The 27,835-nt window shown below is 52.5% G+C and overlaps 3 protein-coding genes across 5 annotated transcripts in view; all 3 read left to right on the top strand.

Moving 5' to 3' along the window:
* PRPF8 (pre-mRNA processing factor 8) overlaps positions 1-7,762 on the top strand; it is a 33,926-nt gene extending 26,164 nt beyond the window's left edge. Inside the window, exons 31-43 of the mRNA XM_061176748.1 lie at positions 134-294; positions 599-790; positions 1,825-2,062; positions 2,200-2,328; positions 3,240-3,353; positions 3,438-3,611; positions 3,897-4,090; positions 4,819-5,058; positions 5,157-5,298; positions 6,539-6,679; positions 6,814-6,953; positions 7,059-7,261; positions 7,432-7,762. Of these exons, the coding sequence (XP_061032731.1) occupies positions 134-294; positions 599-790; positions 1,825-2,062; positions 2,200-2,328; positions 3,240-3,353; positions 3,438-3,611; positions 3,897-4,090; positions 4,819-5,058; positions 5,157-5,298; positions 6,539-6,679; positions 6,814-6,953; positions 7,059-7,261; positions 7,432-7,586 (2,223 nt within the window). The 3' untranslated portion in view covers positions 7,587-7,762. The remainder of the gene's footprint in view (positions 1-133; positions 295-598; positions 791-1,824; positions 2,063-2,199; positions 2,329-3,239; positions 3,354-3,437; positions 3,612-3,896; positions 4,091-4,818; positions 5,059-5,156; positions 5,299-6,538; positions 6,680-6,813; positions 6,954-7,058; positions 7,262-7,431) is intronic.
* A 532-nt stretch (positions 7,763-8,294) lies between these two features.
* Positions 8,295-11,883, top strand: RILP (Rab interacting lysosomal protein). 2 transcript variants are annotated; one of them, XM_061174934.1, is made up of 8 exons: positions 8,295-8,743; positions 8,816-8,909; positions 8,995-9,101; positions 9,189-9,434; positions 9,704-9,849; positions 10,228-10,350; positions 11,029-11,118; positions 11,381-11,883. In XM_061174934.1, the coding sequence occupies exons 1-8, from the start codon at positions 8,516-8,518 to the stop codon at positions 11,523-11,525; spliced, it is 1,179 nt and encodes a 392-aa protein (XP_061030917.1). In that variant the 5' UTR covers positions 8,295-8,515; the 3' UTR covers positions 11,526-11,883. The 2 variants fall into 2 exon arrangements, with proteins under 2 accessions (XP_061030917.1, XP_061030916.1); XM_061174933.1 differs by lacking the exon at positions 11,381-11,883 and having other exon boundaries at positions 11,029-11,370.
* Positions 11,884-11,927: 44 nt separating this feature from the next.
* Positions 11,928-22,633, top strand: SCARF1 (scavenger receptor class F member 1). 2 transcript variants are annotated; one of them, XM_061174931.1, is made up of 11 exons: positions 11,928-12,413; positions 12,686-12,747; positions 12,996-13,097; positions 13,926-14,451; positions 15,747-15,965; positions 16,378-16,506; positions 17,303-17,406; positions 17,903-18,023; positions 19,306-19,430; positions 19,522-19,668; positions 20,342-22,633. In XM_061174931.1, the coding sequence occupies exons 1-11, from the start codon at positions 12,196-12,198 to the stop codon at positions 21,199-21,201; spliced, it is 2,613 nt and encodes an 870-aa protein (XP_061030914.1). In that variant the 5' UTR covers positions 11,928-12,195; the 3' UTR covers positions 21,202-22,633. The 2 variants fall into 2 exon arrangements, with proteins under 2 accessions (XP_061030914.1, XP_061030915.1); XM_061174932.1 differs by lacking the exons at positions 11,928-12,413; positions 12,686-12,747; positions 12,996-13,097 and adding an exon at positions 13,117-13,430.
* The last annotated feature ends 5,202 nt before the right edge of the window (positions 22,634-27,835 follow it).

A 27,835-nucleotide genomic window follows, 5' to 3' on the forward strand; every position in this document is an offset into this window, starting at 1 on the left:
GAAAGCCACCCTCAGAGCTCCAAGGATGAGACTTCTGTTGTGGTCCCAGGTGCCACATTATCTTAAGTTCTATAAGCCCTCATTCTAAGTGGGCTTCCATAACCAGTCATAACCTTTCCATCTTTGCCTCCAGGTGTTTGATCAGGAACTGGATGCACTGGAAATTGAGACAGTACAAAAGGAGACAATCCACCCCCGAAAGTCCTATAAGATGAACTCTTCCTGTGCAGATATCCTGCTCTTTGCCTCCTATAAGTGGAATGTCTCCCGGCCCTCATTGCTGGCAGACTCTAAGTAAGTGCCTTACGACCCAGCCCTAGGCATCTAAGAAGCTTAGTTTTACTATTCTAGCAGCACTACTTTAGAAATTGTCCCTGGCTGCCTTTCTTTCTAATTTGAAACAAGTTCTACCCCTGATTCTGTCAACACCCTCAGCCAGGTCTCCTAATTCTCTGGTGGGTCTTGCTGATCTGGAACAGGCAGAGTGGTTGGTTTTGAGATTTAGACATAGTGATTGAGAGTTCTTGTGGTTCTGGGGATATTGGTTGTGCCAGTGTCTTCCTGGAAGCCTAGACTCCTGACCCCTTTCCACCCTCAGGGATGTGATGGACAGCACCACCACTCAGAAGTATTGGATTGACATCCAGTTGCGCTGGGGGGACTATGATTCCCATGACATTGAGCGCTACGCCCGGGCCAAGTTCTTGGACTACACCACAGACAACATGAGTATCTACCCTTCACCCACAGGTGTGCTCATTGCCATCGACCTGGCCTATAACCTGCATAGGTAAGTTGAGGCTCAGAAGCATGTATTGATATTTTTCATCAGCCCCACACTTTATTGTATTTATTTATTTATTTTAATTTTTATTTATTTTTTAAAGATTTATTTATTATTTATATTTATTTATTTTTGGGCGCGTCGGGTCTTAGTCACGGCACGCGGGATCTTTGTTGAGGCATGCAGGATCTTTTGTTGCGGCACACGGGCTCTTCGTTGTAGCACGCGGGCTTCTCTCTAGTTGTGGTGTGCGGGTTTTCTCTAGTTGTAGCGCACAGGATCTAGAGTGCGTGGGCTCTGTAGTTGTGGCGTGTGGGCTCTGTAGTTTGCGGCATGCAGGCTCTCTAGTTGAGGTTCGATGATGAAGATGGCCCCATTGAGAGGCTTGGTGGTCAAGTTCCCTTCGAAGGTCTAAGGAATGAGTGAGAGCTCAGTAGTTGTGGCACACGGGCTTAGACGCCCCGTGGCATGTGGAATCTTAGTTCCCGGACCAGGGATCGAACCCGCATCCCCTGCATTGTAAGGCGGATTCGTTACCACTGGACCACCAGGAAGTCCCTTAATTTTTATTTTACATTAGAGTATAGTTGATTTACAATGTTGTGTTAGTTTCATGTGTACAGCAAAGTGATTTAGTTATATGTATACATATATATATTGTTTTTAGGATATTTTTCCCATATAGGTTATTACAGAGTATTGAGTAGAGTTCCCTGTGCTATATATACAGTAGGTCCTTGTTGATTATCTGTTTTATATATAGTAGTATGTATATGTTAATCTCAATCTCCTAATTTATCCCTCCCCCCTGCCCCATACTTTAATATACACGTATTTTTTTAGTTTGCCCAGGTGAGGTGAGGTTGGCTGTTTCCTCCACTGGGGTCACTGACTCTTTCTTCCCTGCCTCTACGTACGTGAGCAGGCACTCATTCTCAGCCTGGCCAACAGCCTTTTCTTCCTCTGTAGAGTCGCAGTTTGCCTTGTTCCTGGGACTGCCAGCCTGGTCTTAACCTTTCTTGCCTCTTCCACCCTCACAGTGCCTATGGAAACTGGTTCCCTGGCAGCAAGCCCCTCATACAGCAGGCCATGGCCAAGATCATGAAGGCAAACCCTGCCTTGTATGTGTTACGTGAACGGATCCGTAAAGGGCTGCAGCTTTATTCATCTGAGCCCACTGAGCCCTATCTGTCCTCTCAGAACTATGGTGAGCTCTTTTCCAACCAGATTATCTGGTTTGTGGATGACACGAATGTCTACAGAGTGACTATCCATAAGGTGAGAGTTAGATGCAGCATGCGGGTGTGGGGCTCTGTATATGCCTGTGGGAGGGCGGCCGGGCAAGTGTGTGCATATTGGGAGGAAGGCAGGCTGGTTGTGTCTAGACTGTGCTAACTGATGTCATCATTCCTTAGACCTTTGAAGGCAACCTGACCACCAAGCCCATCAATGGGGCCATCTTCATCTTCAACCCACGCACAGGGCAGCTGTTTCTCAAGATAATTCACACATCTGTGTGGGCTGGACAGAAGCGTTTGGGGCAGGTGAGCATGTTAAAGGGTGGAGAGGCTGTAGAACCTTGCTGCCTCTTACTCTTTGGTATGTGGGGGGTGTGTATGTGACAGAGAGAATCTCCTGTTTCTCTCTATAAGATTGAGGACATCTCATTTAAACTTTTTTCCTGAATTACTTAACTTGGGAAGTGTTCTTCTATGAGAGGTCCAAGAATATTTGAGGTCCTTCATTACCTACGAGCTGGCGTCTCTGCTTCCTGAATCTCCCGTCTCTAACCTATCTTGAAGAGGGCTATGAAAAATCATCTTTCTAAAGGGAACAAGCACTCTTAAAATGTCATTTTCACCAAATCTCTTCTCCTCCTCAAAGCCTTTGGTAGCCCCTTTCTTTTTGCTGAATTAACTTTTTGGTTTCCTAGATATTTAATTTCTGGTTGGCCTGTAACCTGTCCAGCCACAGTTCCTCTTCCTCTGTAGCACGCTTCCTCTGGCAGTCAGTCCAGGATCCTGGTATCCCAAACCCTGATGAGCATCTCCACCTCTGTGGCTTTGCTTTATAGGTCTTTGCTTCTAGAATGAACTCTTCTCTTCTGTTAATCACTGTCTTACTCATCCCTTAAGACTTCTTTCTTTGTGCAGCTTTTTATGACCTTTAGCCTTAACTTCTTTTGTCTCTGACATAGCGTGTATATAATCAAATACTAGCTTGTGGCATTGTGTGAGCTTTGTCTGGCCAGCTAGGTTGAAACACCCTTTGGGGCAAGGCCATTGGACGTTTTTTCTATACCTCTGAAGTACCTAACATTCAATAGCAGTGTGCGATAGAAACACTATCTAATTGTTTTAATTGAATTTAATTGTTTTAAGACTAGGATTTTTTGTTCTAGTTGACCTGGGAGGGTGGAGACTCAGTTTCCATGTTCTTCTCTCTTGCTTTTTAGTTGGCTAAGTGGAAGACAGCTGAGGAGGTGGCTGCCCTGATCCGATCTCTGCCAGTGGAGGAGCAGCCCAAGCAGATCATTGTCACCAGGAAAGGCATGCTCGATCCATTGGAGGTGAGAGGTGGTGAATGAGGTAGAAGGAAAGAGGGCTGAGACCTGCTGGTTCTGTTTCTAAACTTGGACTTGATCTTGTCTCAGGTGCACTTGCTGGACTTCCCCAATATTGTGATCAAAGGATCAGAGCTCCAGCTCCCCTTCCAGGCTTGTCTCAAGGTGGAAAAGTTTGGGGATCTCATCCTTAAAGCCACTGAGCCGCAGATGGTTCTCTTTAACCTCTATGATGACTGGCTCAAGACTATCTCATCTTACACGGTATGAAGCCACCTCACGAGGAGGGAGGGTCACTCTAAGAGGAGTGGGTTTGGGGTCACAAGAAGGTCCTGTGCCTTAGCTTTTCCCACAGGCCTCTTATGGGGCCATTTTCACATCTTCAGCCTGTGCATGGGCCAGTGATTCTGCATATCAAGTTGACTCGTGGTGAGGGGAGCACCGTAGGGTTTGAAATGGGTTCTTGGGTCTCCTGAAAGGATAGGATGGAGGAGAGGGGAAGAACATCAAGTAGCTGACCTCCTCCCGTGCTGCCACATTTCTCCCCAGGCTTTCTCCCGCCTCATCCTGATTCTGCGTGCCCTGCATGTAAACAACGACCGGGCGAAGGTGATCCTGAAGCCAGACAAGACTACGATCACAGAACCACACCACATCTGGCCCACTCTGACTGACGAGGAGTGGATCAAGGTGGAGGTGCAGCTCAAGGACCTTATCTTGGCTGACTATGGCAAGAAAAACAAGTGAGCAGTGGTGGGGATACAGATGAGAGATCCAAAAAGGGTAAAATGGGTGGCTCAGTATATGCCTTCTGGGTTTTTTGCAACATTTTAAGCTCAGAAGTTTCTCAAGAAATTGTCCTGGAGATGCCTATAGAGGAGAGGTAGGTAGGCAGTGTCTTTAGATGGTGAAGGAAGTGTCCATGTCTCAGGGCTTGGGCTGACACTTGGGCGCTATTCCTCAGCAGAGGCACTGTTGCCATTTTGAACGGGGCGTTTCCTTACTGTCCATACATTACAGGAAGTTCTAACATCCCAGACCCCCAGGGACCACAGCTAATAACACACACACACACACCTTCCTTCTCTCTCCTTCCCTGTCATTGTGGCAACCAAAAATGTTCACCCAGTAAGAGTGTGGACACACCAACTGTGATTGAGAACTTGTTCTAGGATTTCTGTTTTTGAGAGTTTTTCCAGTTCCAGGGGACTTTTTGTTGAGGAAAAGTGGGAGGTATGGATGCTGAGCAGGTTTGAGCATGGCTGAAAGGTGTACAGGCACCGGGCCAGCCTGGGATGTGACAAATCTTATCTGTATTAGTGTATTTCCACTTCACACTTCAAGTGTCACTTGAAGATTATCTGGGGTCAGAGTATGGGCTCTCCTGTCCCACCAAGTTACACCTTGCCATTGGGCCGTAAGTGACCAAGGGGAAGGGATCCTTGTGGTGTGACCCACACTGTCCCCACAGTGTGAATGTGGCATCACTGACACAGTCAGAAATTCGAGACATCATCCTGGGTATGGAGATCTCGGCACCATCACAGCAGCGGCAGCAGATAGCTGAGATTGAGAAGCAGACCAAGGAACAGTCACAGCTGACTGCAACCCAGACTCGTACTGTCAACAAGCATGGTGACGAAATCATCACGTCTACCACCAGCAACTATGAGACCCAGACTTTCTCATCTAAGACTGAATGGAGGGTCAGGTAGTATAAGGGGCAAGAGGGGTAGGGATGGAAAGGCCTACTGGTGCTACCTGAGGTGCTTGAGTTGAGAAATGCCAACATTCCCTACTTGTTTTTAGGGCCATTTCTGCCGCCAACCTGCACCTAAGGACTAATCACATCTATGTTTCATCTGATGACATCAAGGAGACTGGTTATACCTATATTCTTCCCAAGAATGTGCTTAAGAAGTTTATCTGCATATCTGACCTTCGGGCCCAAGTGAGTATGTTTGTTCAGCTAGGCCACAGTGTGTGCCAGGCATTTTATGTGCCTAAAACTCACCTGAGATTTCCTGGAACTGGAGGTGCTGGTTTTGAAATTGATAGATGAGTAAATATACAAGGATAGCCAAAACAGGGAGGAGGGTTTCGGCCCCCACCAGATACCAGAACATTATAAAGCTATGGCAATTGAGAAATGATGTATTATTGGTCTAGAAGTTATTGGAAAAGGATATATAGTCAGGAACAGATTCATGTGTATATAATAAATGTGTTGTATCACTTGAGGATCCCACTTCATCTGTGGGATTAAGCGTGCCTTATGATACTGAAACAGTCAGCAAAAGGAGGCTTGATCCCTGCCTCATAGCACTTACAGAAGTCAAATCCAGGTGGAGTACAAATCTGAACGTAAAATACTAAACTGTAGTAGAGTATTAGAAGAAAATATTTATCGTCTTAAAGTTAGGATAACCTTCTTAAACAAGACACAAAGCCATCATCAAAATTAATAACTTTTGCGTGACAAAGGGTACCACAAAAGACAAACTAAAAACAGGAAGAAAATATTTGCATAACTCGAAGATATAGTGGGTTTGGATCTAGAATAGGGAATTCTCAGAAGTTGATTTTTATAAAAGATAACTGTAGAAGAATGGGCAAAGGAGTATGAAGGTAGTTCAGAAAAGGAACTGAAGTTGGAAAATATATGAAAAGATGGTCAACTTTACTAGTAATCAGGGAGAACCATATTTTATAAAATACCAATCTGTGGCCTTAGTTTGGTGAATTTGAAGATTGTTAGTATCCTGTGTTGGGCGAGTTTATAGGAACACAAGTTTTCTTACTTTGTTCATGACAATGTAAAATTTAAAGTACTGCCGAGTGCTGATTTTATAGATGTGTTCAGTTTGTGGAAATGCATGAGCTCTGTGCCTGTGTGCTCATTTGTTTATGGACACTGTACTTAAATACTTAAATAATCAACTAGGGAATGTGTGAGCAGTGCCGATTCCTGGACCCCACCCCAAGAGATTCTGATGTGATAAGTCTGAGATGAGGTCCGTGTTTAGCATTTTGAATAAGCACCCCCAGGCGTTTTTGATGCAGGAGATTCTGACCACATTTTGAGAAACTCTGTCCTTGTTGTTGGAGAAGGGAATTAACCACAGGGCTGACAGCCCCAAATCTGGGCTGGTACTAAGAATCTGTTTGGTTCTTGACCCCCTTGTCTCCAGATTGCAGGGTACCTCTATGGGGTGAGCCCACCAGATAACCCCCAGGTGAAGGAGATCCGCTGCATCGTGATGGTACCACAGTGGGGCACTCACCAGACTGTGCACCTGCCTGGCCAGCTGCCCCAGCATGAGTACCTCAAGGTTAGTGGGGGTGTCGGAGAACCGGGGTTTGCTGCTCTCAAGGTGGTGGAGGGAAGGCAGGGGTGTTACTCTCACGGGTGGGATTCCTGTCTGCAGACGGGGCTCTAAATAGCTTTTCACTGCTCTACCCACAGGAGATGGAACCCTTAGGTTGGATCCACACTCAGCCCAACGAATCCCCCCAGCTGTCACCCCAGGATGTCACCACCCATGCCAAGATCATGGCTGACAACCCATCTTGGGATGGCGAGAAGACCATTATCATCACCTGCAGGTGGGGTTGGGCCGCCTTGGGAGGAAGTACGATGGGGCAGGCATTGCAGGCCAGGGCCCAGGAATGGTGGCCTGAGCGCTGACTCTGTCCTCATTCCTCTTCCAGCTTCACACCAGGCTCCTGCACCCTGACAGCCTACAAGCTGACCCCCAGTGGCTATGAATGGGGCCGCCAGAACACAGACAAGGGCAACAACCCCAAGGGCTACCTACCCTCGCACTACGAGAGGGTCCAGATGCTACTGTCAGACCGCTTCCTTGGCTTCTTTATGGTCCCTGCCCAGTCCTCGTGGAACTACAACTTTATGGGTATGTGAGGCAGGGTGTGGGGTGGTGGCGGGGCACACAGGAAGGTGGGGTTGGGGTTCGGCCATCACCCTTAGCACTTGGGGCCGGACTCTGGTTTGGAGATGGCCCAGGACCCAGCAGGGTGAGGCAGGTGGACCTTGTCAACACTGGCCCTTTCCTTCTACTCCAAGGTGTTCGGCATGATCCCAACATGAAGTATGAGCTGCAGCTGGCAAACCCCAAAGAGTTCTACCACGAGGTGCACAGACCTTCCCACTTCCTCAACTTCGCTCTCCTGCAGGAGGGCGAGGTCTACTCTGCGGACCGAGAGGACCTCTATGCCTAGTTGTCTCCTCACCTCCTGCTTCAGACTCCCCAGAGGCTAGAGCCTTTTACCCTCACAGACAAGCTGGTGACATTCAGCAGCTTGGCCCCTTTTTCCTCTTATTTTGTGCTTATGTTGTTGACCTCGTGGTGAGTTGTAATTCTGAACAAAGTATAATAAATTTTGTATAAATAGGAGTTTTTGAGGTTTTTTTTTTTCCCCTCAGCTCGAATTCTGGGTGTAAGGATGGCAGAGGCCAGACTTGTTCACAGCAAGCTGCTGGACTGATCCTTGACGCCCCCCTGATATTCAGGAGCTATGGGGGTAAATATCCTCTAAACTCAGAGAACTGAAGGGAACTTGGGCCTTCATACTCCTGCTGCCGTGATGACATTTGCCAATTTCCCTCCAAAATATTTGGAAACACTCACCGCTTTTCAGCATCTCTTGGAGCAGTCTGCAGCTGTGGTGGCCAGCCTAGCCCTTTAAGCTTTGTGTCACTCTCAATCTGTCTTGGAAACAGGCACATGGCTGGACAGTCGGCTGCCTCTGGTTGAGGCCAGTGACAGCTCTCCTACCTCTCACCTCTTGCCTGGAGAGTTGGCAGCCAAGTCAGGCCCCGTGACTCCAGACACAGGGGTGGAGCCTGGTGTGGACACTGTGGGGAGGGCTTGACGAAAGTGACCACTTACAGCCCTGAGCCTCAGCTCCTGGACACCTGGCTGGAAGTTGGCTGTCCTGCTTCCTGTGACCTTGGGGGCTTGAACAGGACAGGGAGCAGGGCACTGAGACTCTCCTTCCCCAGCCTTTTTCCCTTAATCGCTCCTCCCTTGTCGCTTCTACCCCGCCCTCTACCGTCCTAAACTGCTTCCTGGGCCAGGACTGGTTGGCCTTTTCCTTCCCCAGTTGTGGGGAGGAGGGTGTCGCAGCCCTAGTCGCCTTCGGGGGACATGGAGCCCAGGAGGGTGGGGCCTGGAGCGCACTGCTGGGGGCCTCGGGTGGCCGCGGGGTCGGGGACGGCTGCGGAGCTCGTGTACTACCTAGCGGGGGCCTTGGGCACTGAGCTGAAGGAGCTGGCGCGCCGCTTCGGGCCGGAGGCGGCGGCCGGGCTCGTGCCGCTGGTGGTGCAGGCGCTGGAGCTCCTGGAAAAGGCGGCCGTGGGGCCCGCCCCGGACTCGGTGAGTCACGGCGCCCTCCCTTAGCCGCCCGCGGGCTGGCGGGCCCCGGCCCTGACGGCGCGGCCTCTCCAGCTGCAGGTATCCGCGCAGCAGGCCGAACTCGAGCTGCGGCGGCTGCGGGAGGAGAACGAGCGCCTCTGCAAAGAGTTGCGCTCTGGGCCACAGGGTGAGTGCGGGCCTGCCGGGGCCCGGGGGCCGGGAGGCTCAGGGCCTCTCCCCGCGGGCCGCCGCTGAGAACGCCCCTTCCTCAGAGGAGCGCGTTCTGCTACGGCAGCTCAAGGAGGTGACCGACCGCCAGCGGGATGAACTCCGGGCGCACAACCGCGACCTGCGGCAGCGCAGCCAAGAGACGGAGGCGGTGAGGGCCGGGCGGGGCGACGTGCGGGGGCGGGGCTCTCCCGGCCCTCCGGCGCCCCGCCCACCAGCCCCCTTTGCTCCGCCACAGTTGCAGGAGCAGCTGCAGCGCCTCCTGCTGGTGAATGCGGAGTTGCGGCACAAGCTGGCCGCAGTACAAACCCAGCTGCGCGCCGCGCGGGACCGCGAGAGCGAATCAGAGCGGCGGCGCGAAGCGACCTTGGAGCCCGCGCCAGAGCAGGCGCAGGGCCAGGCCGCGGCGCCCGGGTGCGAGCAGAGGCAGGAGCCCGAGACGGCAGCCGCGGGCACAGGAGCCCCGGGGACCCCTGAGGACCGGGTGAGTGCCGGATGAGGTCAGGGACCGGTCCGGCACTCAGGAAAGGTTTGCTGTGCTGCGTAGTTAGGGCCACCGGGAAGTTGGAAGGTGGCACGAGTGTGCGCCCCCAGCCGGCCTCCGCCCCCAGCCGGCCCCCGCCCCCAGTCTCAGCCAGAGCACCGGTCTGGCATCTGTTGTAGTGCCCTGGCCTCCCAAGTCTCCCTGCCAGTCACCCTCTAGCGTCCCTCTCCAGCCGAGGCGCCCCCCTGACCAAGCCTGTCCTTTCGCAGGCGGATGCCGTGCCGCCGCCAGGACGCCCCCACAAGGTAGGGCAGTGCGGCTTCAGTCGAGAGGAGGTTGAACAGATCCTTCAGGAGAGGAATGAGCTCAAAGCCAACGTGTTCCTGCTGAAGGAGGAGTTGGCCTACTTCCAGCGGTGAGGGCGCAGGACAGGGGTCGGGAGGCTCGGGGGCACCACTTGCACCTGTTCCCAGTCCTCGGTTCACCCTCCTCATTCTTTGGGTCATCGATGTATCCACGCTGTCGTGTGCTGGGCACTGTGCTGGGCACTGGAGGATGAGAATCACAAAGCCCCTGCCCTCCTGGAACTTCTTCCACATGGGGTGGGCCATTGCAAGGGGTCACAGCAGCCATCAAGGAAGTATTCCTAGGAGGGGTGACATCTAAACTAAGGTCGGGGGGTTAGCAAGGCAGAGTGTTTCCAAAAGGGGGAACAACATGCACAGGTACTTGGGACGAGACCTACTCTTGGCATCCCCACTGCTTTTTCTCTGCCCCTCCCCCTCCTCTGTAGGGAGCTGCTCACAGACCACCGGGTCCCCGGGCTTCTGCTCGAAGCCATGAAGGTGGCTATCAGGAAGCAACGAAAGAAGATCAAGGCCAAGATGTTAGGGACCCCAGAGGAAGCAGAGAGCAGGTAAGTCCCTGCCTCCATTCCCACTGAGCCTGGTCGCCTTCTGAGCCTGTTGCCTCAGACTGTACCTGTCACCCCAATCTAGTCACACCTTGAGCCTGTCACTAGCTTAGTCACTTCTAGAACCTAACCTGGCCTGGTCACCCCCTGAGCCTGCCGTCCTGAGCCCACCACCCTTCTCTCTGGATCGCGCTGCTCCCACCTGCCATGCTCTCCGTACATCCTGCTGAAGAAACCTGCTAATTCTGCTTCTCCACAGTCAGTTTTCGGTTTCTTGTCTTGGCTGCATCTGTTTGTTCTCAGATGGGTAAGGCTGTATCTGCAGTCTTGTCAGGGGCCTGCTGTGTGTCAGGCTAGACAATAAAAGCCTCAAGAGGGGACTTCCCTGGCGGTCCAGTGGTTAAGACTCCGTGCTTCCACTGCAGGGGGCACGGGTTCGATCCCTGGTCGGGGAACTAAGATCCCGCATGCCGTGGGGCACGGCCAAAAAGAAAAAAAATCCTCTAGTTGTCCTCCGTCTCCCCTGCTTTTCCTTCTCTCCAGCTCTGGGGGCCCTGAAGTCACTTTGTCCTCCCCTGCCTGCTCCTGGGGGCTGCACAGAAGGCTGAACATAGCTGGAGTCCTGCTGTCCCTCAGGGCCTTGACAAATAACCCTCACAACTCCTCTCTCCTCTGCCTCAGTGACGATGAGGATTGCTCATGGCTCCTGCTCTCCAGGGATAAGGGAGACCACCTCCAGCCCCCACCCCCTGAGTCCAGAATACAGAGTTTGTATGTTGGGGGAAGAGGAAGGACAAATGTGGTGGGAGTGGAGGGACCCCACCTTTCCCGCTCCACTGCTGCTCACCCAGCCGCCCTGAGCTCTGAGCATGCCCGTCCCCTCCCGCTCCTCTGGTGGCCCCTTGACCTCCCCCTGCCTCATGCTGCCCTTTCGTCCTCTTGAGGCCCCTTTTTACAGCACCCCCTGCCTTCGGCCCCTATCCTTGACCTCCCTGGCATCCAGGCTCAGAGCACCTCTTGGCTCTCCCCGCAGCTTGGGCCTGTGGTATCGGGGTGAAACCGAGGCCCCTGAAGCGGAGGCCAGCATTGCGGCTACCAGCGAGGTACGGGGAGGAGAGGAGGCTCCACAGCCACCGCACTTGGAGCCTGTGGGCAGCCTGACAGCCCCCAACTCTTGACCGGCCCTGCTCTGCTCTCGATGAATATCTTCATCTGGGGTCCCAGCTGCCCCAGAGGCCTGACTTCGGAGTCTGTCTGGGGGTGGATGTGTGACCTCAAATGAGGACAGGGCTCCCTCCTTCCCCGCCCTCCCCGGGCTCTTTTCTAACCCTGGCCTGAGCCGGGGTGTGACGGGGAGCTCAACCTACCTTCCTTCCTGTATCTCTGTGCCAAGCCTCCAGGGCCAGATAAAAGTGCTGCTTCTGTGAGTTTCAGTTTCCCCATCCATGAAATGGAGAGTTGACTACCTCCCTCCCAGGTGTTTGTACGGATGGCCTAAGCTAACGTAATAAAGCAACTGCCCGTGATACCCAGAAACTGCTCCATGTCTGTCTGTCAGTGGTCTGCCCCTGCCCAGCTCTGCCAGGAAGTTCCCCTTGGTTGTCACTGGCTGGGGAGGCTTCTCCCAGCGTGGACCTCCAGTGGGGAGCGTGACCTAGTGGATATCCGTGGCTCACCCCCTCGCCTATCCCAGTACCCGGAACTTATAGCCTCATCTTCCTGCCCCCTCCAGACTGAGACCAGCCCCTGAAGTCCCCGCTCAGCCCTTGCCATTGGCCTTCCTTTTCCTTTCAGTACTCTGGTGTCTGGTCCTCTCTGCGCCTGCCCACCCTCTCAGGGAGGTGCCTCATGGCAGCCCGCCCCTCCGGCCTGGTTTCCTCAGGAAAAGCCTTGGGAGGAAGCAGGGAGGGGGTTGGGAGCTGTGGGGGCCAGACTAACCCAAGCCCTCCCACTGCACTGGCCGCCATGGGGCTGGGGCTCCTCTGCCCTCTGCTGCTGCTCTGGACTCGGGGGACCCAGGGGTCTGAGCTGGACCCCAATGGGCGGCACGTCTGCATGGCCAGCAGGTGGGTCTTCTGGGGGTCTGATGGGGGGGAGGAGGACACGAGGAAAGAGGGGCTAAAGCGAGAGGGGCTCGGGGACAGCCTGGAGGGTGGTGGGTAGTGGGGGCAGATGGTGGGATGGCCAGGGACAGAGCGGGAAGGGGTCGGGGACACTGGGGCTGTGACTCTTGGCCAGGCCTGCCCGATGGGGCTGAGGCAGCACCCCATGTCTCAGAGGGACAGTGATCCACCTGCAGAGCCAGACTGCCCCCCGCTGACCCCTCTCTGCCCCACAGCCCCTCTGCTGAGCTCCAGTGCTGCCCAGGCTGGAGGCAGAAAGATCGAGAATGCACCACCCGTGAGTAGCCAGGATGCACCCCCCACCGGAGGAGAAGGGAGGACAGAGCCCAGTGACCCTTCCTTCCTACCCTCCTGGGGTCTGTTTGCCCTCCTGAGCCCTAGAGCTAGGGTCCGTGCTGTGACCCAGCCACCCAGCCCTGGGGAATCAGCTCTTGAGGGGGGCAGGCCACCGGGAGTCAGTGAGAGGGGCAGAGTGTCCCCTGGCCGCACCCCCAGGCCTTCCAACCTGGGTGGGGTGTTTTTCAGCCATCTGCGAGGGGCTGGACGTCTGCCGGGAAGACGAGGTATGTGTGAAACCAGGCCTCTGTCGATGCAAACCTGGATTCTTCGGGGCCCGGTGCAACTCCCGTGAGTCCTGAGTCTCTCCTGAAGGATGAGTTTGCCGGGCAGGACTGGGGGAGAGGGGAGGCAAAGCATGTAGGAATGTAATCTTAGAACAGCAGGGCCAGAATCCCTCCAAGCTTCGCTGAGGAAACTGAGGTCGAGACAGGAAGTGACGCACTCTAAGGGGATGTCCTGAGTCATCTGGTTTTTATCCCATCCACAGAGCCCTCCCACAGGTTCAGTTCTGGGCCATTCATCTTCCCTTTCAACTTCCGGAAAGATGCTGTGGATCCCTGTTAACTGCAGAATGGATGCATTCTCGGTGTCCCCCGCATACACCGTGTGCACGTGTGGAGGGTGACTGGAATGTCCTCCCTCTCTGGCAGAAAGTGGGGCATGGGAGAGGGGTTGGTGGGCAGTTTAGCCAGAGGGCAGCCTGGCTAGGAGTCAGGGTTGAGAGGAGACACTGGGGGGAATGTGGTTTCTTCTTCGACCCGGATGGGCAGCATCCAGGCGGGGGAAGACACAGTGGGGGAACCCAATGAGAGGGAGGAGGGGCATGAATGAAGGCACACCCACTTCTGTGTGACTCTGGGCAAGGCCCTTTGCCACTCGTGATCTTTAAGTGTGTTCTGGAATGTGGAAGTGGGAGGCTGGGCCAGTGGTAAGGATTTGTGTAGTTCAGAGTCTGGGGCAGGAAGTAAGCTGTGCCCCAGGAGGACAGGCTGTACCCGGCTCTTGGAGGGCGAGCCCGGCCCCCACCCCCTTCCTCGTGGAAGGGGGAGCAGGGCGAGGATCCGTGGTGCCTGACCCTGAGCCTGTTGACCCCCTTCCCTTCCCCCCACCCCGCAGGCTGCCCGGGCCAGTACTGGGGCCCCGACTGCCGGGAGAACTGCGCCTGCCACCCGCACGGCCAGTGCGAGCCGGCCACGGGCGTGTGCCACTGCCAATCCGATCGCTGGGGCGACCGCTGCGAGTTCCCGTGCGCCTGCGGCCCCCACGGGCGTTGCAACCCCGAGACCGGCGCGTGCCGCTGCGAGCCCGGCTGGTGGTCGCCCACGTGCCGTCGCCCGTGCCAGTGCAACCCGGCGGCGGCGCGCTGCGATCAGGCCACCGGCTCCTGCCTGTGCGAGCCGGGCTGGTGGGGCCGCCGCTGCAGCTTCCGCTGCGCCTGCCACGGCTCGCCGTGCGCGCAGGAGTCGGGCCGCTGCGCCTGCCGGCCGGGCTGGTGGGGCTCCGAGTGCCGGCAGCCTTGCGAGTGCGTGCGCGGCCGCTGCAGCGCCGCCTCCGGCCTGTGCACATGCCCGCCCGGCTTCCGCGGCGCGCGCTGCGAGCTGCCCTGCCCCGCAGGCCGCTTCGGGCTGCAGTGCCGCGACAGGTGAGCCGGGGCAACGGGGAATGCGGGAGAGAAGGGAGGGAGGAGGGCGTGAGAAGGAAGGGGAGAGAACGAACGGGAGGGAAAGGGGATGAGCCGGGGGCGCAGGGAGAATGTTGCGCAGAAACAGACAAGGATGGGGTGAAAGGGGGAAAAGAGACCCTCGACGCCCTAAAGTCCAGCCTCGCCCACCACTTTCATCCGCTTACTGTTAAACAAAATACTACTACTAGCAAGCCGTAGAAACAGATAAAGAATCAACATTGTGGCAAAAGGATTGCAAGGTCCCCCTGAAACTCAATGGCTTTCAAACTTTGACTAGTTCCACCCACAGTAAGAAATATTTTACCTCCCATCATATATAATATATGATGCGATATATATTAACTGAAGTAAAAACTTAACCAGACAACACACATATGTACACCGAAATGTTTTTTTCTATTCTCTCTCTCTCACTTTTTTAATACTGGTCAGGATCTGCTAAATTGATTTTATGAACTCCCTTCCTCACCCTACTAATGAGTCTGATCCAAGCATGTGATCCCACATAATTAAGTCTCTGGAGGGAAAAACTTCAAGTAAGGATCAATGAGATATTAAGATAAGATAAACCTTATTGGAAAAGTTGCTAAAAGAGTAGATCCTAAGAGTTCTCATCACAAGGAAAAAAACTTTTTTTTTCATTTTTTGGTATCCGTATGAGATGATGGGTGTTAAGTAAACTTTTCGTGGTGATCGTGTCACAGTATATATGTGAGGAGGTCATTATGCTGCACACTCGAGACTTATACAGTGCTGTATGTCAATTATAACTCAATAAAACCGGGAAAAATGTAAGATAAAATTCTAGTGGTGAAAACAGACACTTTATGCGTTTTCATAATGCATAAAATGACATAGAGTATACACTACTGAGGACTGCTCACGCCAGACCTCCGAGATGGCATGGGTGGAATGGAGGAAGGGGAAAAGGGGAGGAGGGGAACACTGGGCAGAAGGGAAGCAGAGGTTGAGGTCGTAACTTGGCTTCCCTGGCTGGGCTGGGAGCTCCTGGTGACCCTGGGGACCCAGGGGAGGATGGGGCTCAGAACCAGGGGTTAGGAAAGGGCTGGAATCGTACTAGGGCCCACAGAGATAGTCTGCCCGGCCTCTTTGTTGTACAACATGGGGCACCTGAGGCTCAAACCCGCCTGAGTGACCCAGCTGGCACCGGGAGGCCCTCCGGCCCCTGGCGGCCTGGGTGGGTGCCTCATCCATCCGCCTCCTAGTGCTGCGTGTACTCTTTCTCTTCCCAGCTGTGGCCACTGCAAGCAGCATGAGCCATGCTCTGCAGACACAGGCAGCTGCGAGTCCTGCGAGCCGGGCTGGAATGGGACTCAGTGCCACGAGCCCTGCCCTCCTGGCACCTTTGGCGAGAGCTGCAGGCAGCAGTGCCCCCACTGCCGGCTTGGGGAGGCCTGCCAGCCAGACACCGGGCACTGTCGACATTGTGACCCTGGCTGGCTGGGGCCCAGGTGAGGGGGCCAGCCTGCTCCGGGTGAGGGTATACCTTCCTTCTAGATCCTCACCCCAGCGGCTCCCTCAGGGAGAGCTGCCCCTCCCGCAAGGCATACATTCACACAGCCCTGGGGGCCCGCCTCCTGGGGAAGACTGAGGTGGGAGAGATGGGTGCTAATGGGGCCCTGGGTACAGTTTTCCTCCAGCTCCCTCCCCCCTCAGGCTTCCCGCCCTCTTCTCGTCCAGGGATCTGTAGTCTGTCACCTACTGGGTCTGGCCTCAAATTCAAGGCCTTGTTTGCACCTGAGCTTCACTGCTGAAAAGTAGACAACTGGGTCTCTGAATCTACAAGTGTGGGCAGATGGGTGAGGCCGCTCTGTGGGGGCCAGGCCTGCCCTGCTCCCCATTCTGAGTCTTGCCTCACCTCAGGTGTGAAGACCCCTGCCCGATCGGCACCTTTGGGGAGGGTTGTGGCTCTACCTGCCCCACCTGTGTCCAGGGGGCCTGCGATGCTGTGACTGGGGAGTGTGTCTGCAACGCCGGCTACTGGGGGCCCAGGTGAGGACTGGGGCCGTGGAAGGAGGCAGGGGCCTAGGTCAGGCCTCTGTGCAATCTGCTTCCCAAACTTCCCTTCCTGGGCTTCTCCATCTCCCAGATTCCCACCCAGCATCCTCATAACTAAGAAGTTATTCCTCTTGTTGTGGGGTCTGCATCTTCCAAAGGAGGGTCAGAGTGATGCTTAATCTAAAAGACCTGGCTCCTGAACTAGAAGTCACTTAGGAGGAGGGCGCCAAACCCCACTGTTGTTTCCCTAAGGTCTTCAGGTGGTAAAAACATAATCAGTGTCACTATCTCCAATGTCAGGTTTTTCCCACCTGTAGGATAGAATGTAGTATCAACTGGAAGAGACCTCATTTTATAGAGGAGAGGACCGAGGCCCAGAGAGTTAGGGGCAGGACTGGGGATGGCTCAGACCTCCAAACCCTGAGGAAGTGTCTCTGGATTCCATTGGCATCTTGCTTATTTCACATTAGTGCCAGGTGGGCAAGGGATGAGGATCATGAGAGGTGGGCCCTGACTGTGGCTTACACCCTGGGGGGCCTGGGAGCCAGGGGGCAGTTTGTGGGTCGTCTCTCTGGAAGATGGGCTTAGGGGCTAAGGGATTCTTCCAAACACTGCCAGGCGTGCTGAGAATGTGGCTGAGAGGTCAGAGGAATCCGCGTGGGCATCATCCAGGGAAGTCTGTGTGGCAGGGGGTGGGAAGCAGTGCCTGGAAATCTACCCTCCCCTGTCCCCTGCCCACCTCCATGCCTTCTCACCCAGCCTTCAGCCTGTCTCTCCTGTCACCCCAAAGCTGCAACACTTCGTGCCCATCTGGCTTCCATGGAAACAACTGCTCTGTTCCCTGCGAATGTCCAGAGGGAAACTGCCACCCTGTCTCTGGGGCCTGCCAGCTGGGTAAGGTGGAAAAAAGGATACAGGGAGAAGTAACTGGGGAAAGAGTGGCCCTTTACATGGGCTCCGGGGCCTCATCTCTTGCCAGAGAGGCTGGGCCCTCTTCAGAGATGTTCTCTTTACTTGAAATCTGTATGGGAGCTTTGGGGCCCCCTGAAGATGTGACAGAGCCTCTGTCCCCTGGGAAACCAGGCTAGCACCCAGGAAATGAACGGACAGGGCTGGACACTGGGATGTCTCATCAGGCCCGAGAACTGAGGGCAAGAGTTTGCGGAACAGGCCGTGGACCATCGGGAGAGGACAGACCAGTGGGGAGGCTGCCTGGAGGAGGGGGCCTCCGGGCTGAGCAGAGTCTACATCTCTTAGAAGAGCGGGAGGGACCCACAGGTGGAAGGTTCCCAGAATCTCCCCAGAGTAGGCAATTCAGAGCTAGAGATGAGATGTGATGTACGGGAGACAAGATGGCCCTGAATAGTTGCCCGTCCCTGGCTCTCCCTAGGATCTCATAGTCAGGATGCCGCCCTCATTGCGGGCATTCTTGTGCCTCTGCTGCTTCTCCTCCTGGCCATCGCCTGCTGTGCCTGCTGCTGCTGGGCTGCCCGGTTGGACCCCAAGGACAGGTGAACCCTGGCCCCTTCCTTCCCGATTCCACAGCTCAGGACATGGGTGGAAACAAGGTGGCATCTGGTTTCCTTTCAGGGGTGGGGATGGGCTGGCCTTGTCACACATGTAGGTCAGAGGTAATGAGGTAGCTGGCAGTGGCTGTGGCCTGGAGACACCAGGTCAGCCATCTGCCCTCCTCAGAAGCCTTCAGTGGGGGAGGTTCTGAGTCACGCGTGAGCAGGGGGCCCCGGGCACCAGGATGGCAGAAGGCAGAAGCAACGGGTCAGCTCTGGGCAGGGAGGGGAAGAGACCAGGCCTCAGAAGGGAGAGTGCCATAAAAGCCCGAGCAGTGGTTTAGCAGAGAATGTGGCTTTTTGAGAAAAGGAGAGGCGAGGAGGGATTTGCGCTTGCGGGCTGCTGTGGGGAAGTGGGGAATATTCCTTGCACAGAGCTTTGTTCCTTTAGAAAGTCTCTTCGTACTCTCAGCTCCTTGGAGGTTCACAGCAGCATGGAGGTTTGGAGCAGGGCACGTGGGGGCAGGAGGATTAGCGTTCTCAGTTCCCAGGAGGACACAGGCCCAAGGTGACCCAGCTAGTCACTGGCACGCGCAGAGCCCGTGGCCGGTTCTCTGGACTCTTTGTTTTGTCCTGTGTGCTCTTATTAGTTCACGCACTACCCCTTGATCATGTCCCCCTCTGTGCTGTGGGGCATCCTCAGACCAGCAGACCCAGTAGCCTCCCCGCAACCCCGGGGCATAGAGCCTGGAGGTGGGGAGAAGCCCCTCACAGGAAGACCAGGACATGTGCACAGACTGTCTGAGGAATGGTAATGAGTGAAGCTGTCACTTCCAGCTTCGGGGCGGGGACAAGAGTGGGCTTCCTGGAGGTGGTGCCACTTCCAGAAAGATAGGTGAGCTGGGCTCAGCTGGGATGATAATAACACACTGCTGCATTTTGGGGCAGCCCCACCAGGTAGCTGGTGCTGTGCTGGGTCCTGAAAAAAGTTCTGATAGATAGCAGTTGTCCCCATTTTACGGATGAGGAAGCTGAGGCCCAGAGAGGCAAAGTCTGAGCCACAGTTGCTACCTCGTGACTCTGGAGCCACGCTGCCCTCTACGACAGGCCCAGATCTCAGGGTCAGTAGTTTGGACTTTACTCTGTAGTCATAGAGAGTCACTGAAGTAGACACAGTCACTCTGTCACACGAATCCTGGGGCCAGAATGGTCCTGGCCCTTTTCTGCTGCCTCCGCCCCACCCCAACTGGGGTCTCCCTCACTGATGACTCTCCTGTGCCCTCAGGCCAGCAAGAGATGGAACCGCTATGTCCAGGATGAAGCTGCAGGTCTGGGGGGCACTGACCTCCAGCCTGGGCTCTGCGCTGCCCTGCGGTTCCCTCAGCAGCCACAAGCTTCCCTGGGTGACAGGTAAGTGGGTGCTGAGGGTCAGGGGCTGCAAGGGGACAGGGCTTCCCCTGGGGCTCTGTGCCTGACCTAGAGCCTCCCCCTCCCGCCTCAGTCTCGCACCATGATCCGGAGATCCCCTTCAACCATAGCTTCATCGAGCCGCCCTCGGCTGGCTGGGCCTCAGACGACTCCTTCTCTACTGATCCCGAGTCTGGAGAAGAGGACGAGGGTCCTGCCTACTGCGTGCCACCCCAAGAAGGTAGCCCCCAAACAGCCCACTCATCCCCTGAGCAACCCTGCTCATCACAGCCTCTCCTTTATTCCTTCAGCAAACGTGTATCAAGCGCCCGTTCCATGCCCTTCACAGTTCCTGGCAGTGGGATACAGTAAAGAACAAGATAGATTCCTGTCCTCCCCAAGCCTGTAGTCTGGTGGGCAGTAATCAGACACATGTGGGACAGAGTGACACATGCTTTCGTGGGGGACATGCAAGTCGGGGCTCGGAATCCAGCCACGTGAGGGATGACTGGAGTCAGGGAAGATGTCTCGGTGTTAGTGGTATTGGAGTTGAGCCTGACAGAATCAGTAGGCATTAGCCCAGGGAAAGTTAGGGAGAGTTGGGAATGATGTTTCAGGAAGAGCGAACAGTATACCCAAAGGCCCAGAGGTAAGAGGGACATGGCCATGTGGCACTGAAGGAGTTTTAGCATGGTTAGAGTGTGACATTAGTGCAAAGTAGGGGGGGGGGTGGTGAGAAAAGAGGGTAGAAGCAGCAGCATCTGCCTGAATAGGCCCTTCCCCTGCCTCTCTGCATCCTCACCCTCTCCCTTGCCCCATTTGGGGGGCCTCCCAGAAGATGCTGAGCTGGGTAAGCAGGATAGATTGGGGTAGCCAGCCCAGCTTTGGCCAAGCTCTTCTGTCTCCTTTGCCAGGGATGGTCCCTGTTGCCCAAGCAGAGTCACCAGAGGCCAGCCTGGCCGGAGGTCCCTTCCCTCCCCCTGAGGATGCCTCCACGCCGTTTGCCATCCCGCGCACTTCCAGCCTCGCTCGGGCCAAGCGGCCATCGGTCTCCTTTGCTGAAGGCACCAAGTTTGCACCACAGAGTTGCCGAGGCTCGGGGGAGCTCTCCAGCCCTCTCCGTAAGCCCAAGAGGCTCTCCCGGGGGGGCCAGCCAGGTCCTGAAAGCCAGGAGGCCGAGGAGTCCACAGGCCCAGAGCAAGCAGAAATGAACGGGGCCCCTCCTGGTGCCGCCAGCCCCAGGGATTCAGCCATTGGCCGCCGCCGGCTCCCGCTTAGTGGCCGGACAGTGGCTGAACGTGTGGAAGCCATCGAGGGCAGTGTCCAGGAGAGTGCAGGCTCTGTGACCACAATCTACATGCTGGCAGGGACACCCCGGGGATCTGAGGGCCCCGTCCGGTCTGTCCTCCGCCGTTTTGGTAGCTTCCAGAAAGGCCAGGCAGAGCCCAAGGTCAAGAGTGCCATCCCCAAGCCACCACGCCGGGCCCTGAGTCGGAACAAGGGCAGCCCCGGGCTGGCCTCTGGCTCTGCCAATCAGAGCTCCAGCTCAGCCCCAAGTGAGGAGCTGACTGGGGCCTTGGAGTCTGCAGGGACTGGGCCAGAGAAAGTGGCCAGGGGGCTAGGGGATGGCATCAAGAGCTCAGGGAGGGGCCAGGAGCTGGTCCCTGAGGGTGGTCCCCTAGAACAGGATCCCCAGAAGCTGGCTGATGAGGAAGGGCTGGAGGAGCCCCAGTATGAGAATGTTGTACTCATCTCTGGGCCACCAGAGCCCTGAGGACCTTGAATTTCTTGAGTGGGAAGACTGTGGATGGTGCTTAGGCATCCGAACTGCCCCGAATTAGATTGTGTTTTGTGCTGGGAAAAGATCCCAGGGCCAGGAAAGACACACTGGAGCCCCTGCACTTCCACCGGGACGTGTCAGAGCTGGAGGCCAGTTGGCTCTGGCCCTGGCCGTGCTCTGGGAGTCAGTCTGGAAGGCCTGGGCAGAGACCCCACAGGATGGGGTCAGGAAGAGGAAAGAGATGGCTGCAGGGGCTTTTTCTCTGTTGTCCTGTACTCTGTTTGCCGCCAAAGGCTATTCTTTCCTTCATTTGCAAAACATTTTTCTGAAATGGGAAACAACCTAAATGTTTGATGCTAAAAGATTAATTAAAGAGCTATTCCTTATGAAAGGTTCCTAAACAACCATAATAAATCAGGTTGTGTAAGAATATTTAATATGGGAGCATGTTCACACTATCCTGCTACGTGTAAAAAGTAAGTTTTCTTTTTACAAATTTCATTCCTTTTGGCCTCAGAATACATGTTTAGAGTTCTTCCATTTTGTGTTTTTTTTGTGACTGTTTTACAGACTTTTTAAAAAAAGATGTATGTGCGTAAAAAAGATTTGAGGGAAAGGCATCAAATGGCATTTTTCTCTGGGAGATGAGATTGTGGCAGATATTTATTTTCTTCTTAAATTTTTGAATAATTTGCAAATTTTCTACAGTGAACGTTCTTTTTACTTTTCTCACTAGGTTGAATATTTAAAATTATAATAGGCAATATTCTTCATTAAAAATAAAAAGTACTAACATTATAGACATGTCTAGAGTAAAAATGAGATTTCTCTTCTCCCCAGAGGATTCTGGGGGATGAGGGAGGGGCCAGACTTAATTTTCACGGAATGCCTGTTGGTCTAGTTCTGAATAATTTCCTCACATACTTGTATTAGCCAGTCAGGAAATAAAGAGCAAGTCCCTCTGTCCCAGTGTGCAGAGAATCTCATGAACAGTTTAGATGCTTCCTTTCAAATGTTTTTCTGTGCGCATGAAAACAAAAGAACATACTGTTCTGCAATTTGCTTTTTTACTTAACAATATAACCTGGCTATCTTTTGATGTCAGTAAATATAAAGCTACCTCTTTTTATAAAAAATGGCTGCATGGGATTCCATCATGTGGAAATAATACAGGTTATTTAAACCATCCCCTGCCTATGGGGATGTGGGTTGTTTCTAATCGTTTTGATACAATAAATGATGCAGTGGACAACTCGGTCTACATTTCCTTTTGCATCAGTGCGAGGTTTTCTGGAGCAGAGCTTCCTGGAGGTGGAATTGCTGGGTTATGGGGTAAGAAAATTAAACATTTGAGTATTTACTCCAATTGGCCCTCCAAAAAAAGTTGAATGGCTTTGTGTTCTCATAAATTATGTTGGCATCTATTTCCCCACACCCAATCTGATAGGTTAAAAGAGATATCTCATTATTTTAGCACGCACAAAATATAACTAAAGTAATAACATTTTAAATTCTTAAAAAGTTAAACTCTTTGTACAGACAGACAAAAGTTTTGGGGTTTTTTTTTTTTTTTTTTCGCCGTGCCAAGCAGCTTATGGGATCTTAGTTCCCCGACCAGGGGTTGAACCTGGGCCCTCAGCAGTGAGAGCACAGAGTCCTAACCACTGGACAGCCAGGGAATTCCCCAGATAAAAGTTTTTTGTTTGTGGGGTTTCTGTTGTTGTTAAGTATCTTCTTTTTTTTTTTTATAATGTTAATTTTTTTCCTTTTTCTTTTTTTTTAAATTATTTTTGGCTGTGTTGGGTCTTCATTGCTGTGTGCGGGCTTTCTCTAGTTGCGGCGAGCTGGGGCTACTCTTCCTTGCGGTGTGCAGGCTTCTCATTGCGGTGGCTTCTCTTGTTGCAGAGCACGGGCTCTAGGCACGCGGGCTTCAGTAGTTGCAGCATGTGGGCTCAGTAGTTGCGACACGTGGGCTCAGTAGTTGTGGCACACGGGCTTAGTTGCTCCGTGACATGTGGCATCTTCCCAACCCGGGGATCGAACGTGCGTCCCCTGCATTGGCAGGCGGATTCTCAACCACTGCGCCACCAGGGAAGTCCTGTTTGTGTTTTTTAACTATCAAAAATGGTATCATTCATGCACCCAATGTTCACAGCAGCACTATTTACAATAGCCAGGACATGGAAGCAACATCAGTATCCATCAATAGATGAATGGGTAAAGAAGGTGTGGTCTAGGACTTCAGGTTCGAGCCCTGGTCCGGGAAGATCCCAAATGCCATGGAGCAACTAAGCCCATGTGCCACAACTACTGAGCCAGCGCTCTAGAGCCCGTGAGCCACAACTACTGAGCCCGCATGCCACAACTACTGAAGCCCGCGAACCTAGCGCCCGTGCTCTGCAACAAGAGAAGCCACCGCAATGAGAAGCCTGCGCACCGCAACAAAGAGTTGCCCCCTCTCACAGCAACTAGAGAAAGTTTGCGCACAGCAAGGAAGACCCAACACAGCCATAAATTAATTAATTAATTAATTAATTAATTAAAAAAAAGAAGACGTGGTCTATATACAATGGAATATTACTCAGCCATAAGAAAGAATGAATATTTCCATTTGCAGCAAAATGGATGGACCTAGAGATTATCATAGTAATTGAAGTAAGTCAGACAAAGAAAAATATCAAATGAGATCACTTATATGTGGAATCTAAAAAAATGATACAAAGGAACTTATCTACAAAAGAGAAATAGACTCACAGACATAAAAACAAGATTAAGGTTACCAAAGGGGAGGGAGGGAGGGATAAATTAGGAGTATGGGATTAACATATATACACTACTATATATAAAATATAAACAACAAGGTCCTACTGAATAACACAGGGAACTATATTCAATATCTTGTAATAAACTGTAGTGAAAAAGAATCTGAAAAAGAATACATATATATATTGGGAATTTTCTGACGGTCCACTGGTTAGGGCTCCACGCTTCTACTGCCGGGGACACAGGTTCGATCCCTAGTCAGGGAACTAAGATCCCACATGCCGTGCTGCACGGCCAAAAAAAAAAAAAAAAAAAAAAAATATATATATATATATATATATATATATATATATATAAAATTGAATCACTAAAAAAAATGAAAAAAATAAGATCATTAAAATGTGAATTCTATGATTATTCTAAGACTGAGCTTCTTTTCATATCTTTAAAGTTATTTGTATTTTTCTTATAGATGATTTGGTTATATTCTTTCCCCAATTTTCTTTTTCTTTTTTTTTTCTAAATTTATTTATTTATTTATTTATTTTTGGCTGCATTGGGTCTTCGTTGCTGTGCACGGGCTTTCTCTAGTTCCGGTGAGCGGGGGCTACTCTTCGTTGTGGTGTGCGGGCTTCTCATTGCGGTGGCTTCTCTTGTTGCAGAGCACAGGCTCTAGGCGCGCAGGCTTCAGTAGTTGTGGCACGCGGGCTCAGTAGTTGTGGCTCGCGGGTTCTAGAGCGCAGACTCAGTAGTTGTGGCGCACGGGCTTAGTTGCTCCACGGCATGTGGGATCTTCCCGGACCAGGGCTTGAACCCATGTCCCCTGCATTGCAGGTGGATTCTTAACCACTGCACCACCAGGGAAGCCCTTTCCCCAATTTTCAATTGAGGTGTTCATTTTTTTCTCATTGATTTATAAGTGCCTTTATATCAAGGATATTCTTTTTTATTTTTATTTAAAAAATTTTTTTATTGGGATACAGTTGTTTTACAATGTTGTGTTAGTTTCTACTGTACAGTGAAGTGGAGTTCCCTGTGCTATACAGCAGGTTCTCATTAGTTATCTGTTTTATATATATTAGTGTATATATGTCAATCCCAGTCTCCCAATTCATCCCACCCCCACTTCCCCACTTGGTGTCTATACGTTTGTTCTCTACATCTGCGTCTCTATTTCTGCTCAAGGATATTAATTCTTCGCCTGGTTTGTGATTGGTCTTTTAATGCTGTTTATAGTTTCTTTCTTCTTTTTCTCCATGGAAATTAAAAGTTTAAATTTAGACAAGTATTTTTCTTTTTGACTTCTGGGTTTAATGTCACGTGTAATGGAAAGATGGAAAGGCTTTCTCTACCTTAAAATCAGTGAAATAATCTTCTACATTTTCTTTTAGTACTTTAGTGGTTTTATTTCTTTATGAATTTTTAATTGAAGTATAGTTGATGTACAATATTATATGTTACACATGTACAATATAGTGATTCACAATTTTTAAAGGTTATGCTCCATTTATAGTTATTATAAAATATTGGCTATATTCCCTGTGTTGAGCAACATATCCTTGTAGTTATTTTATACATAATAATTTATTTCTTTATGATTTGCCAGCAGTGCTGGTGTGGTGCCTTTAACACTGCTGACAAAAAGACTGAAAAAAACCCCAAACCCAGGGAATTCCCTGGTGGTCCAGTAGTTAGGACTTGGCACTTTCACTGTCCTGGCCCGGGTTCAATCCCTGGTTGGGGAAAGATCCCACAAGCCACAAGGCTCGGCCAGAACAAACAAACAAACAAACAAACACCCAGAACTTCGTTCAAATTAGACTTAGATTCAAATCTCAGTTCTGACATACTTGTTTTGTGACTTTGGAAATGTTACTTAAAGCTTGTTTTTTCAGCTGAAAAATGCGGATGTGGCTATCTCCCAGGTTATGGTAGGGATTAAATGAAAAAGTATGTAAAGCACCTAGTGAATTTTTGACTCTCAATAAAGGTTCATTATTATTGGCATTACGTCATTCTCCCAGCTTTGAATCCTTTGTCCCTAGAAGCTGACACCTTTCTCCTCTTCATTTATTCATGTTTTCATTCAACAAACTCATATTGTGCGTCAGCTTTGTGCTTTCTTCTGTATTAAGGGCTGGTTATACAATACAAAGCTGAATAAGACACAGTTCGTGCCTCCAAAGAGTTCATAGTCAATGGGAAAAGGGAGAGACAAACAGATGAACAGATAATTGTAAAACAAAGCAATCAGTGGACAAAGATAATGGAGAATATCGTGACGAGTAGTTAGGGAAGGCTTCCTGGAGGAGGTGCTGTTCCAGAAGGGACTACGTTTAAGGGTCAGAGGTGAAAGAACAGCACCTGCAGGAACTACAAGCAATTCCATGTGACTGGAACATCTAAGTCAGCCAGGGTGGGGGAGGAGCCTGTGTAGGTCAGGTTGGAGAACTTGAACTTTATCCTGCAGGACAAATGGTAAAGAGTTTCTGAAGCATTTTAGCAGAGGTCAGATTTATGTAGCTCACTGGGATGGAGTGGGGTGGAGAGATGGATTTGAGTGGCAGAGATTGGAACCTGGATGAACAGCAGTTGCAGTCATAGACATACATGGGCAAATTAGATAAGCACTTAGGAGATACGGATTGTCTGGGTGGGGTGGGGGTGGGAAGGAGAGGGAGAATAACGGCAGGTACCCAACAAATATTTGTTGAAAAGATGGTTCACGGTATCTGACTTCAGTAGGTAGTGATGCTACTATCTGAAAAAGTATGGGAGGAACAGTTTTGGGGGGTGGGGGTGGAGAAAGTGAACTATTTCAGAGATGTGTTTGAAACAGTTTAGAAATGTGTATGGAACAACTGCCTGGAGACAGCCCTCAGGCAGGTGGCTCTAGGAGGGTGGGAGGGAAAGATTGAAGTTACTCAAGAGACAGTTACAACCCTGTGAGCGCGTGAGATTAACGGGATAGGTAACCAGCCAGGATCCCCCAAGCCCACAATGTCAAGCGTGGTCTGAGCAAGGTTGCCAACGGTGGGTTCACGGCGGCAGGGGGCGCACTCGGACTCAGGGACGTGGAGCAGGAGGCTGCTGGGTCTCCCACAGCCCTGGGATGACAAGCCAGCTCCCAGAGCAGTGCCAGAGAGACCAAGCTGAATCTGCGGGAGACCGAGGGCCCTCCGAGGTTGTTGGCCTAGTGCCTTCGATGGGGGAGATCCTCCAAATGGAGCTGAACCTCCAGAGCCTAGGTTCCATACCCCTGCCCTGGCAGTTCCTCGGGGCATGTCCAGGTCGCTGATCAGAGCAGGAGCCTGGAGCCCTCCCGACCCCGCGCACTTTCCCGGAGACCTGACTTGTGCTTTGCAGTTTGGCGCTGCCCACCGCGTCAACCTGCAGAGAGAGCCCTAACCTGAAGGAGATGTCAGGGAATGGGGAGTAAGGGGGTGGAGGTGGTGCCGGGCAGTGGGAATGGGGTGGTCAACTCCAGCAGGGAGCACCAAGATGACCGGTCTGGGTGAAGGTCCCCGAGGGGACCAAGGAGAGAGGGAACGGGGTGCGGTCGGGGGGGGTCAGAGTCTGGATGCGGCACCCGAGGAAACAACGTTCTAGGAGGCAGACAAGCCCCAAACTCCCACTTGGGGATCCCCGAGGGACACCTTCCAGGGACCGGGCAGATGGCACCCAGAAATGGGGTCGATGAATCAGGAGAGCAGGGAAGAGGCACACCATGCCTGGATAGAGAGAGGTCCGGGGATCCAGAATGCGCAGACAGCGCCTGGATGAGGGTTACTAGGGGCAGGAGAGCGAGGATTCAGGGCACAAAGCCCAAGACAGGATGTCAGCGTTGCGTGGGGAGGCAATGGAA

The sequence above is a fragment of the Eubalaena glacialis genome, chromosome 19, assembly GCF_028564815.1.
Source record: "Eubalaena glacialis isolate mEubGla1 chromosome 19, mEubGla1.1.hap2.+ XY, whole genome shotgun sequence".
NCBI classification, from domain to species: domain Eukaryota; kingdom Metazoa; phylum Chordata; class Mammalia; order Artiodactyla; family Balaenidae; genus Eubalaena; species Eubalaena glacialis.

Bases quoted from the DNA above. Each gene is read 5' to 3' on its own strand.
- RILP (XM_061174933.1), top strand. From the start codon at position 8,516: ATGGAGCCCAGGAGGGTGGGGCCTGGAGCGCACTGCTGGGGGCCTCGG. The intron at 8,744-8,815 runs GTGAGTCACGGC...CGGCCTCTCCAG, and splicing joins TGGGGCCCGCCCCGGACTCG to CTGCAGGTATCCGCGCAGCA. The intron at 9,435-9,703 runs GTGAGTGCCGGA...GTCCTTTCGCAG, and splicing joins CGGGGACCCCTGAGGACCGG to GCGGATGCCGTGCCGCCGCC.
- SCARF1 (XM_061174931.1), top strand. From the start codon at position 12,196: ATGGCAGCCCGCCCCTCCGGCCTGGTTTCCTCAGGAAAAGCCTTGGGA. The intron at 12,748-12,995 runs GTGAGTAGCCAG...GGTGTTTTTCAG, and splicing joins AGATCGAGAATGCACCACCC to CCATCTGCGAGGGGCTGGAC. The intron at 19,669-20,341 runs GTAGCCCCCAAA...CTCCTTTGCCAG, and splicing joins CTGCGTGCCACCCCAAGAAG to GGATGGTCCCTGTTGCCCAA.